An 11,750-nucleotide genomic window follows, 5' to 3' on the forward strand; every position below is an offset into this window, starting at 1 on the left:
AGGGCCAGGCTCCCCAGCCACACTCACTTTCCCATGATGCACCACATCCAGGGACTCCCATGAGACCATCACCTGCCTTCATCAGGGGGAGAAACTGGTGCATCATGGGAGATGTAGTCCAGCCCATAGAGAATGAGAGCATGAGGTACCTGCACTACAACTCCTATGAGGCACCACAGCAGCACTACCAAATGGAAATATTTTAGTCTTCCGTTTTTTGACGAAAATCCAAGATTTTTCGTGGGAATAAAAACCCATTTCCTGTCCCCGGCCAGTCAGAGACCAGACACCACACACGATCTCTGCCAGGCCAGGAGATGTGGGCATGGCCTCCCAAAGGCACCTGTATATCACAGCATCTGCATGCTCCATCCAGCAGCATCCCAGAGAGGCACCCACCCCTCGCCTATTGGAGACAGTGTGGTCTACTGGTTAGAGCAGAGCAGTGAGATCCCTAAGCTGGAGCCCGGGTTTTAGCAGGGAGGGTGGAGTAAGGGGTAGAGAGGGGGTGGGAACTCACTCCTTAGTTCTGTTCCTAGCTTTGGGAAGGAGTGTGGCCTAAGCAATGTGCACACTAAACTTACCTTCCAGGCTTGCTTAGTTAAAGCATGTTGAGATCCACCATTTAAAGGCACCAGAGAAAGACAAAAGCTTATTAATTGTTGGGATGGTTCCTGACTCCCACCATGCACACCCCCCAACAGAAAATCAAACCCTTACTAACCAAGTTAGCTAGACCAGCAGCATGGCAGCCCCATCCGTTGGAGAGGTGAAAGCACGATACAGTGCATCATGGGGTAGGTGGATTGACCTCTGGAGCAGATATTCCTGAAGTCACAGCCTGGACTTTGGGAGGGAGGGGAAGAACCAGAATTGGGTTTCTGTGCTCCCTGGAGCAGATTATGAGAGAGAACCTAAGTTCACAGCTTATTGAACCAAAAGGGACTACTCGGATCGTTTAGGCTGACCTATTACATAACACAAGCCAGAGGACTGCCCTGAATTAATTCCTGTTTGAACTAGAGCAGATCTTTTAGCAGAACATCCAATCGTGATTGAAACCTTGCCAGTGACAGAGAATTCATCCCAGCCCTTGGTCAGATGTTCCAATGGCATATTACAGTAAAAAACACAAAACAAAAAAACCCCAATGCCAAAAAACCCCACACCCCGTGAGAAAAGAATGTTAAGGTTGCAAAGTCAAGTACTCAAAAGCTAGGAAATTCCTCAATGTAGGTTGCCTGTGCACTTTGCTTACACCAGAGGGCAACCCCTTGTCACGTTCTAACCCCTGCCCCAAAGTGTGGGGGTGCTAGAGCTTCTCAGCAAAATGCTTGGAAAAGTTTTTTGACCGTGGGCAAAACAAGGTGTTATTCTCTAGTCTTGGTCTTGGAAACAGTTGAGCCCTTTTCACGGAAACTTGCCCAGAAAATGCAGCCTGAAGCAGACTCTCAGTGTGGAAAAGTTCAGCCTGAGCAGTTAACATTTGGCAAAGTTATAAACAGCTAAAAACGGGGTCTTAGAATGGGAAGTGTCGAGCAACCTTAATTCTAGATGGCCCTACCACTGCCACCCATAATGTCCCCCTGGAAGGGGCTTTGCGTTCAGCTTCTGGGTAGCTGGGAAAGCTCTGCTCAGCCTTTGGGGATGAGATGCAAGGTGGCCCTGACCATGTATACTGGATACAGTTTGTAGCCATGTCATTAGGAGTGCAGGTGGCCATTTAAAAGGGCCAGGGACTCCAGACACACTAGAAGGCTCAACGAGACAGTTCAGCAGAGCCCGTTGGCTGGGATTCTTGTGCAGAGCCCTGGGGATCTACTGGTGCAATAGATGGATGTGGATATGGAAGCCTGGGGGCTCTGGGGGAGAGGCATGGCAACACTGGTCTGATTTGTGCACACGCCGCCCAGCTAATCTCTCTCCCCTCTTTGCAGTCTCACCTCTTTGTCCTGCAGCTGGTGCACCGGCCCTCCGTTCGGTCAGTGCTGCAAGGGTTAATAAAGAAGCGCCTGCTGCCAGCCGAGCACTGCATCACCAAAAGTGAGTGCCCCCGCTGGGCTGCAAGGTGGCTCCTTCAATGTGCCATGAGTTTGGAGGCCTCAGCCCTGTGGGCAGTGCTCCTGGTGGAGCTGCTATGGGTGGGAGCTGGAAGGAGGAACTCCAAGTAGCCCTGGGCTCTGTCTTTCTGGCCATGCCTTGTGGGCTTATATTTAGAGAAAGGGACTGGGAGTCAAGACTCCTGGGTTCTCACCTTGGGTATGCCCCTGCCCTCATCTGTGCCTCAGTTTCCCCACCTGTTAAATGGAGATAATGATACTGAGCTTCCACACAGTCAATTAGTGACTAAGGAGCTTGGAGAGCCTCAGGTGAAAGGCAAAGAGGAGGGCAAGGGGTTAGTAATTAGGGCACCAGTCAGTGCTCCCCCATCCAAGCCCAGCTGGTCTGTTCCTAAGGGCTCTCCCCTCCTGCTGGCTCAGGGGCTCATCGCAATGGGCTAGTGCAGTTCATACACATCTGGGCATCTAACCCTTGACATCCCAATTCACTGTGCCAGGGGTGACATGCATGCCTTTGAGCACCAGGGGGCACCCTAGTGGTGACCAGCACTCCCCCCCCAGTGCGAGTTGCCACCAGCTGACCCATAAGGGTGGCGAGGCCTGGTCCCAGCGCTGCCTGTTAGCTGCACAAGCCTCCCCACTCTAACAAGCCTCCTTCTGGTCTCCCCTCCCAGCCCTGCCATGTGAAGCAGGTCTCCCTAAGGGGTTGGAGTAAGGGGCTGTGCAGCTTCCTGGCAGGCTGGCTCCCCAGGCCTGGAGCTTCCCTCTGCCTGAGCCCAGCTCCCCAGGAAGTGATGGTGCTATTCTCAATGGCCTTTCACTCTCAATACCTAGTAAAGCGAAACTTCAGCAGTGGGACAATCCCAGGGACTCCGGGTCCCAATGGGGAGGACGGCGTGGAGCAGACAGCTATCAAGGTGTCGCTGAAGTGTCCCATCACCTTCCGGAGAATCCAGCTCCCTGCCCGGGGCCATGACTGCAGGCACATACAGGTGAGACTCCCCCCACACTGGCTGAGCTCCCTGCCAGGTGTCTGGGCTCAGGCACATGCTGGGAGGACCAGAAATAAAGGGCTCTGACCAGTGGCAAAGGGACAGAATGGCAGTGAGACCTCTCAGGTGGCAGAAGGGTCTTCCCAGGGAAGGGGTGGGAGACTCCTCACTGGGGACATTGTAAGGCCAGGCTGCTGGCCCAGTGCCTGGGCTGTCTCTCTCCCTGCCACCAGGAGGCATCACTTTGCTGCCTTCTCCCCTCCACCCCAAGGGTGACTGCTTGTCTCACTTTCTCTCCCTGCTCAGTGCTTTGACTTGGAGTCCTACCTGCAACTGAACTGCGAGAGGGGAACGTGGCGGTGTCCTGTTTGCAAGTGAGTGATCGTGCTCTGTGGAGTGGGCAGCCCAGACTGACCCCCCCACCCACTCTCCACCCCCTCACACACCAGCTGAACTGCTGTCACGGCGCCATAGCAGAGTCTAGTGCTCAGCAGGGGGCTGAGAAGCTGGAGACCTGGGTTTTACATGCAGCTCTGCTGCTGGGTGACCTGGGACTTGCCCTCTCTGTGCTTCAGTTTCCCCCTTTGTATAACGGGGATAAAGATACCGACCCACCTTTGTGCTGTGCTTTATGACCCACTCTCAGGGTCCAGAGGGTTTGTGTGGGGAGGGGAGCAGCACTGGGTTCCTCTGGCCGCGGATGCTGTTTTGGATTTGAGTCCCCAGCTCCTACGAGGAGCTGAACGGTGTGACTGGGTCCCCTTCTCAGACCCGTCCCTTGTCTTGTCCTCAGTAAAACGGCCCTCCTGGAAGGACTAGAGGTGGATCAGTACATGCTGGGGATCCTGATCTACATTCAGAAGTAAGTGCCCTGCTTGAGTTCCCGCACTGTGCTGCACTGTTGTGTTTCCTTTTTGCCGTCAGAGGGCAGATGTGTGCCAGAGAGAGAGAGAGAGTTGGTGAAGTTAGTGTCTCTCTGGGGGCATAACCTGCTCCCAAAAAGCCAGGCTGATTAGGGGATTTGCCCTGGAGAGCCCTGACCTGCCCTCTGCTCCCTTCCCACCCCACCCCCAGGAGAGGGCAGATGGCGGAGGTGCTGAAGGCAGAATCCCCGTGTGCAGTTGGGGGGACGTCAGGGCAGCACATGACTTGGGTGGGGTCAGTGGGGGCTCCTGGGGAATGGACAGCTATGGGTGGGAGCTCAGGGGATGGGAGAGCTGTGCCCTGGGGGACAGAGCACCTTGCAGTGCTCTCTAGAGACCCCTGCTTAGTGGGAGGGGGCAACAATCTATTTTCCCCAGGGGATCCCAGAACAAGACTGAGCTGAGTGCCGGGCTGTGCCTGTCCCCAGGGCCCAGTGCAGGGTCCCGGCCGCGGCTGGGTGTGTCCAGCTAAAAGTCCCATCTTAGCAGCCTCAGCAGAGAGGGCTGGACACCCCTCCCCTTCCACCCCCAGAGGGGTCCCTCCAGCACAGCCTGAGGCAGGACTGGGGGGAAGGTTGCACCTTGACAGGGGGCTGCAGTCTCTGCAGCTCTTGAGCCAGCCCCTCCCCACGACTAACAGGACAGCCCTGCACTAGAGGCTGGTAGGGCTGGGCCCTGCCTGCAGCCACCCCTTGTACAGGGCCTCCTGCCAGCCCTGCTCCAACACCCCATCTCCCCACAGCCCTTGCCATGCCAGCCCTGCTCTGCTGACTCCTCTGCCCAGCTAAACCCAGGGACTTCAGGGAACAGGTCCAGCCCGCCCCCAGGAAGAGAGAGGGCGGCTCCAGATCAGGGGCTAGTGCAGCTCCCAGCACAGGCGACGGGTCCCTGGAAGGCTTTGCCAGGATGCACCCCCCCATGCTCCTCCCTCACGCACCCCTCTTGAAAAGCTGCCAAGCCCAGGACTGCTGCGGCAATAGCCCGGTTGCCCCAGGCTGACTGATGTTAGGGGCCCTGGCGGTGCCAACAGATGTGAGAGCTCTGCCCACCCTGACCTGCCCCTCTCTGCCCACCCAGCTCCGACTATGAGGAGATCACCATCGACCCCACGTGCAGCTGGAAGCCAGTGCCCATCAAGCCCGACATCCACGTCAAGGAGGAGCAGGACGGCCCTGTGCTGAAGCGCTGCCGGACCATGAGCCCCACTCACATGGTGATGCCCAATGTCATGGAGATGATCGCCGCCCTGGGCCCCGGCTCCTCACCGTTCACGCCCCTGCAGCCCCCGCCCACCAGCGGCAGTGCCAGTGACTACAGCAGCCAGAGTGCGTGACCGGGGCGGGAGGGGGGCTGGGCCTCTGAGCCGGGGGGAAGAGAAGGGGGTCTCAGGTGGGAGCGGGCAAAGGGACAGGGAATAGGGCCGTCAGGTGGGGGGGCAGGGAATGGGGCCTTTGATGAAGGAGTGGACTAGGCATCAGGAACGGGGGCCTCTGACCAGAGGGAGGGGACAAAGAAGGGTCTCCACTGGCTTCCTTGGGGAAGCGGGCAGGGCAGGGTGGCCCAGAGGACCCTGCTGCTGATGAAGTGCAGGGAGGTGCCTGGAGCTGAGTGTGCCCACTCACACATGTGACAGGATTCTCAAGGAACTGCCCATGGGTGTCCTCCCAGCGTACCCTGCCCCGCTCTGACACACCTGGTTCTGCTCTCACCGGGGTTTCTTTTGCAGGTTCCAGCTTCTCTGGCCCTGGCAGTTTCCCGGACTCGTTCCCTCCCACAAACCCCGGCACCCCGACGTTAAACGAATTCACGCCGGGGCCTCCCCCCATCTCCTACCAGTCGGACATTCCCAGCAGCCTCCTGACCCCCGAAAAGCCACCAGCTCCCTCCATCACCGGACAGGTCAGATGGGCTTCCCTGGAGGGGGTAAGGGTTGTGTGTGTGGGAGAGGGGTGCTCTCCCTGTGGCTTAGGTGACCCCACTTCTGTCTGTGGCAGCTGGTCCTCCAAGGCCCTTGAGCAGTGCAGCTGGCAGGATGCTGTGCTTCCTCACTAGTGTTTGTGACAACTCACGGCTGGTTCGCTGGGTATGCCCGGGGCTGCTTGGCGGCATGTTGCCTTGGCCAATAGCATTCTGTCCTTTGATCAGTGGCAGGTTATTTCTGAACCAGGCATGGTTATTTGCCATCTGGTGCAGGAGAGCCAGAACCAAGGCCCAATCCCCAGAAGTTCGTGAGTGAGAGAGCACCTCCCGGTGGGGAGCATGCAGCACTGCACCTCGCGTCACCGAGGCCCGTACCCCACAGGGGGCAGTGTGGCAGGCTCTTCAGGAAGGTGGGAATGCAGGGGCACCATTCTGTCTGCTCACATCAGCTGTAAAATACCAGGCTCCAAAAGGGCAACGGGTGGTTGTGAGGGGAGTGTGGGGCAGGGTGCGTGTCAGTGGCATGTTTGTGGGAGTGTTAAGGGGGCATGTGTGTATGCTGGGTGTTTGTATGGCCCTGGGTGTGACCCTGGGGTCCTGCTTCAGGCCTGGCCACTCCACAGCTCAGAGAATGGTTTCTCATCACTGGATTTTCTTCCTCTCTCTCAGATGCCTCCATCTGGCAGGATAGACCCATCCCACAACCCTGTACAGCAGGGGCTTCATAACCCCAACCTCAGCAGCCAGTCGGGACAGCAGCTCCATCACCGGAACCCTCCCCCCCCGCAGTCCCGGCAGCCCATTGGGCAGGCGGGATCCGGGGGTCCGGCGCATGCAGGGGATCTTGCCTTTAACCCTGGGCCTGGGATGGTGGGGCAGCCAGTCATGCCGGGAGCTGGGGAAGGGCCGGAGCCTTCCCTCGATGTAAGTAAACTGACCCTTCCTGACCGTGCCCTGTCCAGCTCCAGGGGGTTGTTTGGGGGGCTGCATTCCCCCCCCACACACACACACCCCCACACACTGAGTCTTTTTCTCTAAGCAGGGCAGGGGAAGCCCTGAGGGATCGGTCTGCACTAGTTGCAGGGACCTTCCGAACTGAGGCTCAGATCTGTGATTAGCCAACAGTGCCTGGGCCCGTTGCTGGCTGAGCCCACTGGCTCCCAGCTCCCACGCACTCTGCGGATGGGGTCTGAGAAACTTGTATGCCAAGAAGCCCAGCTCGGTACCCCCTGCTGTCAGAGGGGAAATCCCCACATGCTCAGGGCCTTTGCCCCAGGGCAGGAGGGCTGCAGGGACAGGTGCTCTTCAAAGTTCCCTCGCACCACCTAAGGCAAGTCAGTTTCAGTGCCAGCAGTACGTGAGGCGAGGATGCAGCCAGCTTCATGGCCGACTCCCTTGGACTGCCCTAGCTCGATGGATCAGCCCCCACCTTGCAGCAGGGCGAGCTGGAGGTGTGAGACTCCGAGTCGCGCCCTCCGGGAGTGCAGTCACGGGCCTTCACCACACAGCCCCTGCGGAGGGTATGGTTCGTTCCCCACGTGGTCTGGCTCCCACCAGCTTCCCCGGAGGCTTCCTGGCTGCAGGGCTTATGGCCTCAGGCTGAGTAGGCGTAATCCCCACCACTCTCTTGCCTGGAGTGCAGATGGTCTTGGGTTGGGAATGAGGCTTGATCCTCATTCCATCCCCCCACCCCGTTCTTCTGGGACATTCCCTGTCGGACTCTTCTGGGCAGTAGGTCAGGGGTTTGAGCTCCGCTCAGCTGTTGCCCTGCATTAGAGGCGTGGGGGAAGAGGAGGCATGCCTTTAGCCAGTGCTGTCCTCATGCTGTTTCCTTTGTGCATCCCCCTCCTATGTCTGCTCAGAGACCCCCAGGCATTGGTGAGGCTCCCACCCCATGGGCGCTGTGCTGTCTCAGGCCTCCAGCCAGGGCTAATCCCACTTTGCCCAGCCAGCTGAACCCGGAACCATCTGCCTCGGCTGGAACTTCCTGTTGCCTTCCCCCGCCACAGAAGGTGTCTCATTTGCGCACTCTCAGCAACACTGTGGGGCTTGGCTCTTGGCTTCTGCCTGCCCCAGACGCGTCATCACTCCAGAGATCCGTGCCCCAGCAGGGACTTGGTTCTCCCCAGCCCTGCAGCACCACGTGCCGCTGTTCATACTGGTGCACGGTGGGTGTGAAACATCCTCACTCTGAACTAGGAGCCCCCGGGGCTTGGGAGTCTCCCTTGCCCCTTGCCGGGGAGGAACTGCCAAGCACATCAGCTGCTGGGTCTAGCTGAGGATCGAGTTGCCCCTTCTCCCTCTTTGCTGGGAGCTGACATTGTCTTCCCAGGGGGCTGTGACTGGACATGGGGATCGTGGTGTTAGTGGGGAAGGTCCCAGCACTGGGGGAATATGATGCCCCCACCCTCTGGCTACAGATCTCCCTGCAGGAGAGTTTGCAGCTGCTGGCTATTTTGGGGGCTGACAGATAAAAAAGTAACCCTTCCACATGGCCTGTGTGGGGCAGGGACTTGGAGGCTGCAGCTTATCCCCCTCTGCTCCATGGGTGTTCAGCTAGCAGTTACTCCTGCTGGGTTTTCAAAACCAGGACAAAAAAACACATTGAACGGCCACGCCTGGAGCAAACTGGGCAACACTGGCTCACCTCAGCTCTCTGGGCATCCTCAGGCCCTCGCACCAGCTGTTGTCTGACATGCCTGGCTGGGTGAGATGGGACCGAGATGGGTAGTGTTTCATAGCCTGGGGAGGAGATCATGGCTGGGGCTGGGGGGCAGCTCCCAAATTGTGGAGCCTAGTGCTGTGCCTGATCAGAAGCTGGTCTCTCCATGTGGGAATGCAAGAGTGGAGAGGGGATAGCCCGGAGCTTGGCTTTATGGAGAGGATAGGTCACCTGCAATCAGTGATCTGTTCTAGAGCCAGAGCTGGAGTCAGGGCTCCTGGGTGCTGCTCGCAGCAGGGAGAAGGCCGTGCCCTGGGGGGTTGGGGCAGGGGCTGAAGTCAGGGTTCGTGGGTTCTTTTGTGGCTGTGCCATTTACTTTCTCCCCTTGTCCAGAGCAGCGCCCTCAGCTCCGGCTTTTCTCCAGGGGGCTGGGCAGGTTGTTGCTGGCCGTAGGCCACCTACATGGCACTCCCTGGGCACAGGGTGCCCTAGTAATTTCATTCCGTTTGTTACCCTCAGCTTCTTCCCGAGCTGACGAACCCTGACGAGCTGCTCTCCTACCTGGGCCCACCAGATCTCCCCAACAACAGCAATGACGACCTGCTCTCCCTGTTTGAGAACAACTGAAGCCGTACCCGGTGAAATGCAGCCACCAGGCCCAGAGGCCCTCCACACCCCCATCCTTGCCTCCACCCTGAGGCACCTCCACACTCACCCATCCCACAGCTTTCTAGACACGCGCCTCTCCTCTGCACCGGGCAAGGACTCCTTTGTCTGAACTCTCAGAACCTGCCCCACAAAAGGGACCCTGGAGCAGCTGGCTCTGGAAATCCTTCCCACGCAGTGGAGATGTCCCTCTCAGACGGTTCCTGGAGCCTCCGTGACATAGACGCACTCGGGCTATGCTAATGTGCCAGGTCACCAACATGCCGGGTGTGCTGGCCCCACTGATCAGCCCTGGAGGTGTCCTACAAACCACAGCTGGAGAAGAACAAGGCGGAGCAAATTCTTGGAATGGGGCTTCCTCTGCTGGCTCTAGGATGCTCAGCTCTGCCTGGGCACATGGAGGTTCAGGATGAAGACTGGCACCTGTGTGTACATTGCCGCACAACCTAAGGCCACTGGGGACACATGCTGAAGAAAGGCAGCGAACCATGGAGCCCAGTATGAGGCTCAGTCCCAGGGCCTGGCGAAGCAGACACAGCATTGCCCTTGAAGACCTCCAGAAGCTGTCTCCACCCATCCCAGCTCCTAGATGGGCACAGCACCCAGTTGGCTTCAGGCCCCCCCAGTGCTCATGTGCTCTGGCTCCCTACCATCTCTGGGAGCCAGCATCCTGGATGTGTCAGTACTTCACAGGAGCATGCCTGGAGATCCACCTCCGCTCCCTGCTCTGTGGGGTTGGGCCAATGATGAATTGCAGTGGAAGAAAGGGGGAGTCTGAAAAGCCTCTTCCATTCCTTCCCCCGGGACTGCAGCAGAAGCAGCAAAGGAACTGGCTCCATTGGAAAGACCAACCAGTTCCCCAAACACACCCTGACAGACTGACTCCATCTGGTGATGGGTCATCTACAAGCACAACGATGTACATAGTTCAAAAACACTAAAGGAAAGAAACCCAATATATTTAAAGGCACGTGTGTCGCTCTGGTGTCTAGTTCTGGGGTCCCCCAGCCCCGGGGCAAGAGTCCTCTGTATAAATGTGCATATGCGCCCTAGTTTGTAATATAGACCATTCCATGTGGGACCACCCCTGCCACCAGAGACCTGCTGCTTCAGCCAGAGCGGGACCCCTTCCCTCATGTTTGAAATGTCTGTCCCACCCAAGCAGGGTCTGGCTGCTGAGGATGGGAACACGCCCAGCCAGCCCTGGAAATCAAAGCGAAGTCAGTCCAAAACGCTGTGGTTTTGGAACCTGCCACTCCACCTCTCCACCCCCAGTCAGCACCTCTCTCCAACCAAGGCTGAATTCAGTGTAGCGGAGAGGGGGTCCCAGAGGCGGCCTGACTGGGGAAAACCAAACCATTATCCCTGGCCGGATTTCTTAGGATGGAGTCCTGTGTCTGAGTGCTGATGACTGTTTAGTTTTGTGTATCCTGTTTCATTATCGCTATATATTAAAGCATTTCTTTTTGGTGGGGCTCACTGAATCACCTAGGTGCTGTTGGTCTGAAATGGTGAGCGTGTGTTACGAGATCAGGGTGGGAGCAGGTCAACGGATGAGAGGGCTCCAGACATCTCTGATCAGGAAGTGGCTTTAACATGGAACACCAGAGAGAGAAAGAAATAGGTGTAGAGGGGGGCAGGTTCCAAATCTCTCCTCTCATCCTGCTAAGAAGATGCAGAGTCCAGTTTACACATAGCCCTGCTAGCAGATGCCAGAAATGTGAGCTAATTTACTGCTGAAGCAGCCACGGGAGATGCTAAGTGGAACGGCATCCCAAGTTGCAGGGATCCTGATTGATTGGTCAAACCAAAATCTGGTGGGATGGGAAGTCAGTGCAGTGGGGCCAGTCCAGCCAGGAGAACTGGATGAGGAGGAGATGGTGGCTGGGGTGTTACACAGCAGTGGTATCTGCAATGCCAATGAAGGACAACCTGACCCTGAAGGGTTTACCGGGGAAATTCCTTGAATATTTTTTGCCAATATCCTAATTTCTTGGTCCAGGTATTAGAATCATAGAATATCAGGGTTGGAAGGGACCTCAGGAGGTCATCTAGTCCAACCCCCTGCTCAGAGCAGGACCAAATCATCCCAGCCAGGGCTTTGTCAAGCCTGACCTTAAAAACCTCTAAGAAAGGAGATTCCACCACCTCCCTAGGTAACCTATTCCAGTGAAAAAGTTTTTCTTAATATCCAACCTAAACCTCCCCCACGGCAACTTGAGACCAGTACTCCTTGTTCTGTCATCTGCTACCACTGAGAACAGTCTAGATCCATCCTCTTTGGAACTCCCTTTTAGGTAGTTGAAAGCAGCTATCAAATCCCCCCTCATTCTTCTCTTCCGCAGACTAAACAATCCCAGTTCCCTCAGCCTCTCCTCATAAATCATGTGCTCCAGCTCCCTAATCATTTTTGTTGCCTTCTGCTGGACTCTTTCCAATTTTTCCACATCCTTCTTGTAGTGTGGGGCCCAAAACTGGACACAGTACTCCAGATGAGGCCTCACCAATGCCGAATAGAGGGGAATGA

General features: G+C 57.0%; 1 protein-coding gene across 4 annotated transcripts in view; it reads left to right on the forward strand.

Moving 5' to 3' along the window:
* Window positions 1–10,714, forward strand: part of ZMIZ2 (zinc finger MIZ-type containing 2) — a 43,411-nt gene extending 32,697 nt beyond the window's left edge. For 2 of the 4 annotated variants that reach the window (XM_073325468.2, XM_073325469.2), the window contains exons 12-20: window positions 1,938–2,043; window positions 2,895–3,052; window positions 3,359–3,426; window positions 3,846–3,914; window positions 5,053–5,300; window positions 5,702–5,874; window positions 6,565–6,819; window positions 7,758–8,063; window positions 9,077–10,714. In XM_073325468.2, coding sequence (XP_073181569.1) covers window positions 1,938–2,043; window positions 2,895–3,052; window positions 3,359–3,426; window positions 3,846–3,914; window positions 5,053–5,300; window positions 5,702–5,874; window positions 6,565–6,819; window positions 7,758–8,063; window positions 9,077–9,184 — 1,491 coding nt within the window. In that variant the 3' untranslated portion in view covers window positions 9,185–10,714. The remainder of the gene's footprint in view (window positions 1–1,937; window positions 2,044–2,894; window positions 3,053–3,358; window positions 3,427–3,845; window positions 3,915–5,052; window positions 5,301–5,701; window positions 5,875–6,564; window positions 6,820–7,757; window positions 8,064–9,076) is intronic. The other 2 variants (XM_073325470.2, XM_073325471.2) reach the window with 1 other exon arrangement.
* The last annotated feature ends 1,036 nt before the right edge of the window (window positions 10,715–11,750 follow it).

Source organism: Lepidochelys kempii, chromosome 26 (genome assembly GCF_965140285.1).
Source record: "Lepidochelys kempii isolate rLepKem1 chromosome 26, rLepKem1.hap1, whole genome shotgun sequence".
NCBI classification, from domain to species: domain Eukaryota; kingdom Metazoa; phylum Chordata; order Testudines; family Cheloniidae; genus Lepidochelys; species Lepidochelys kempii.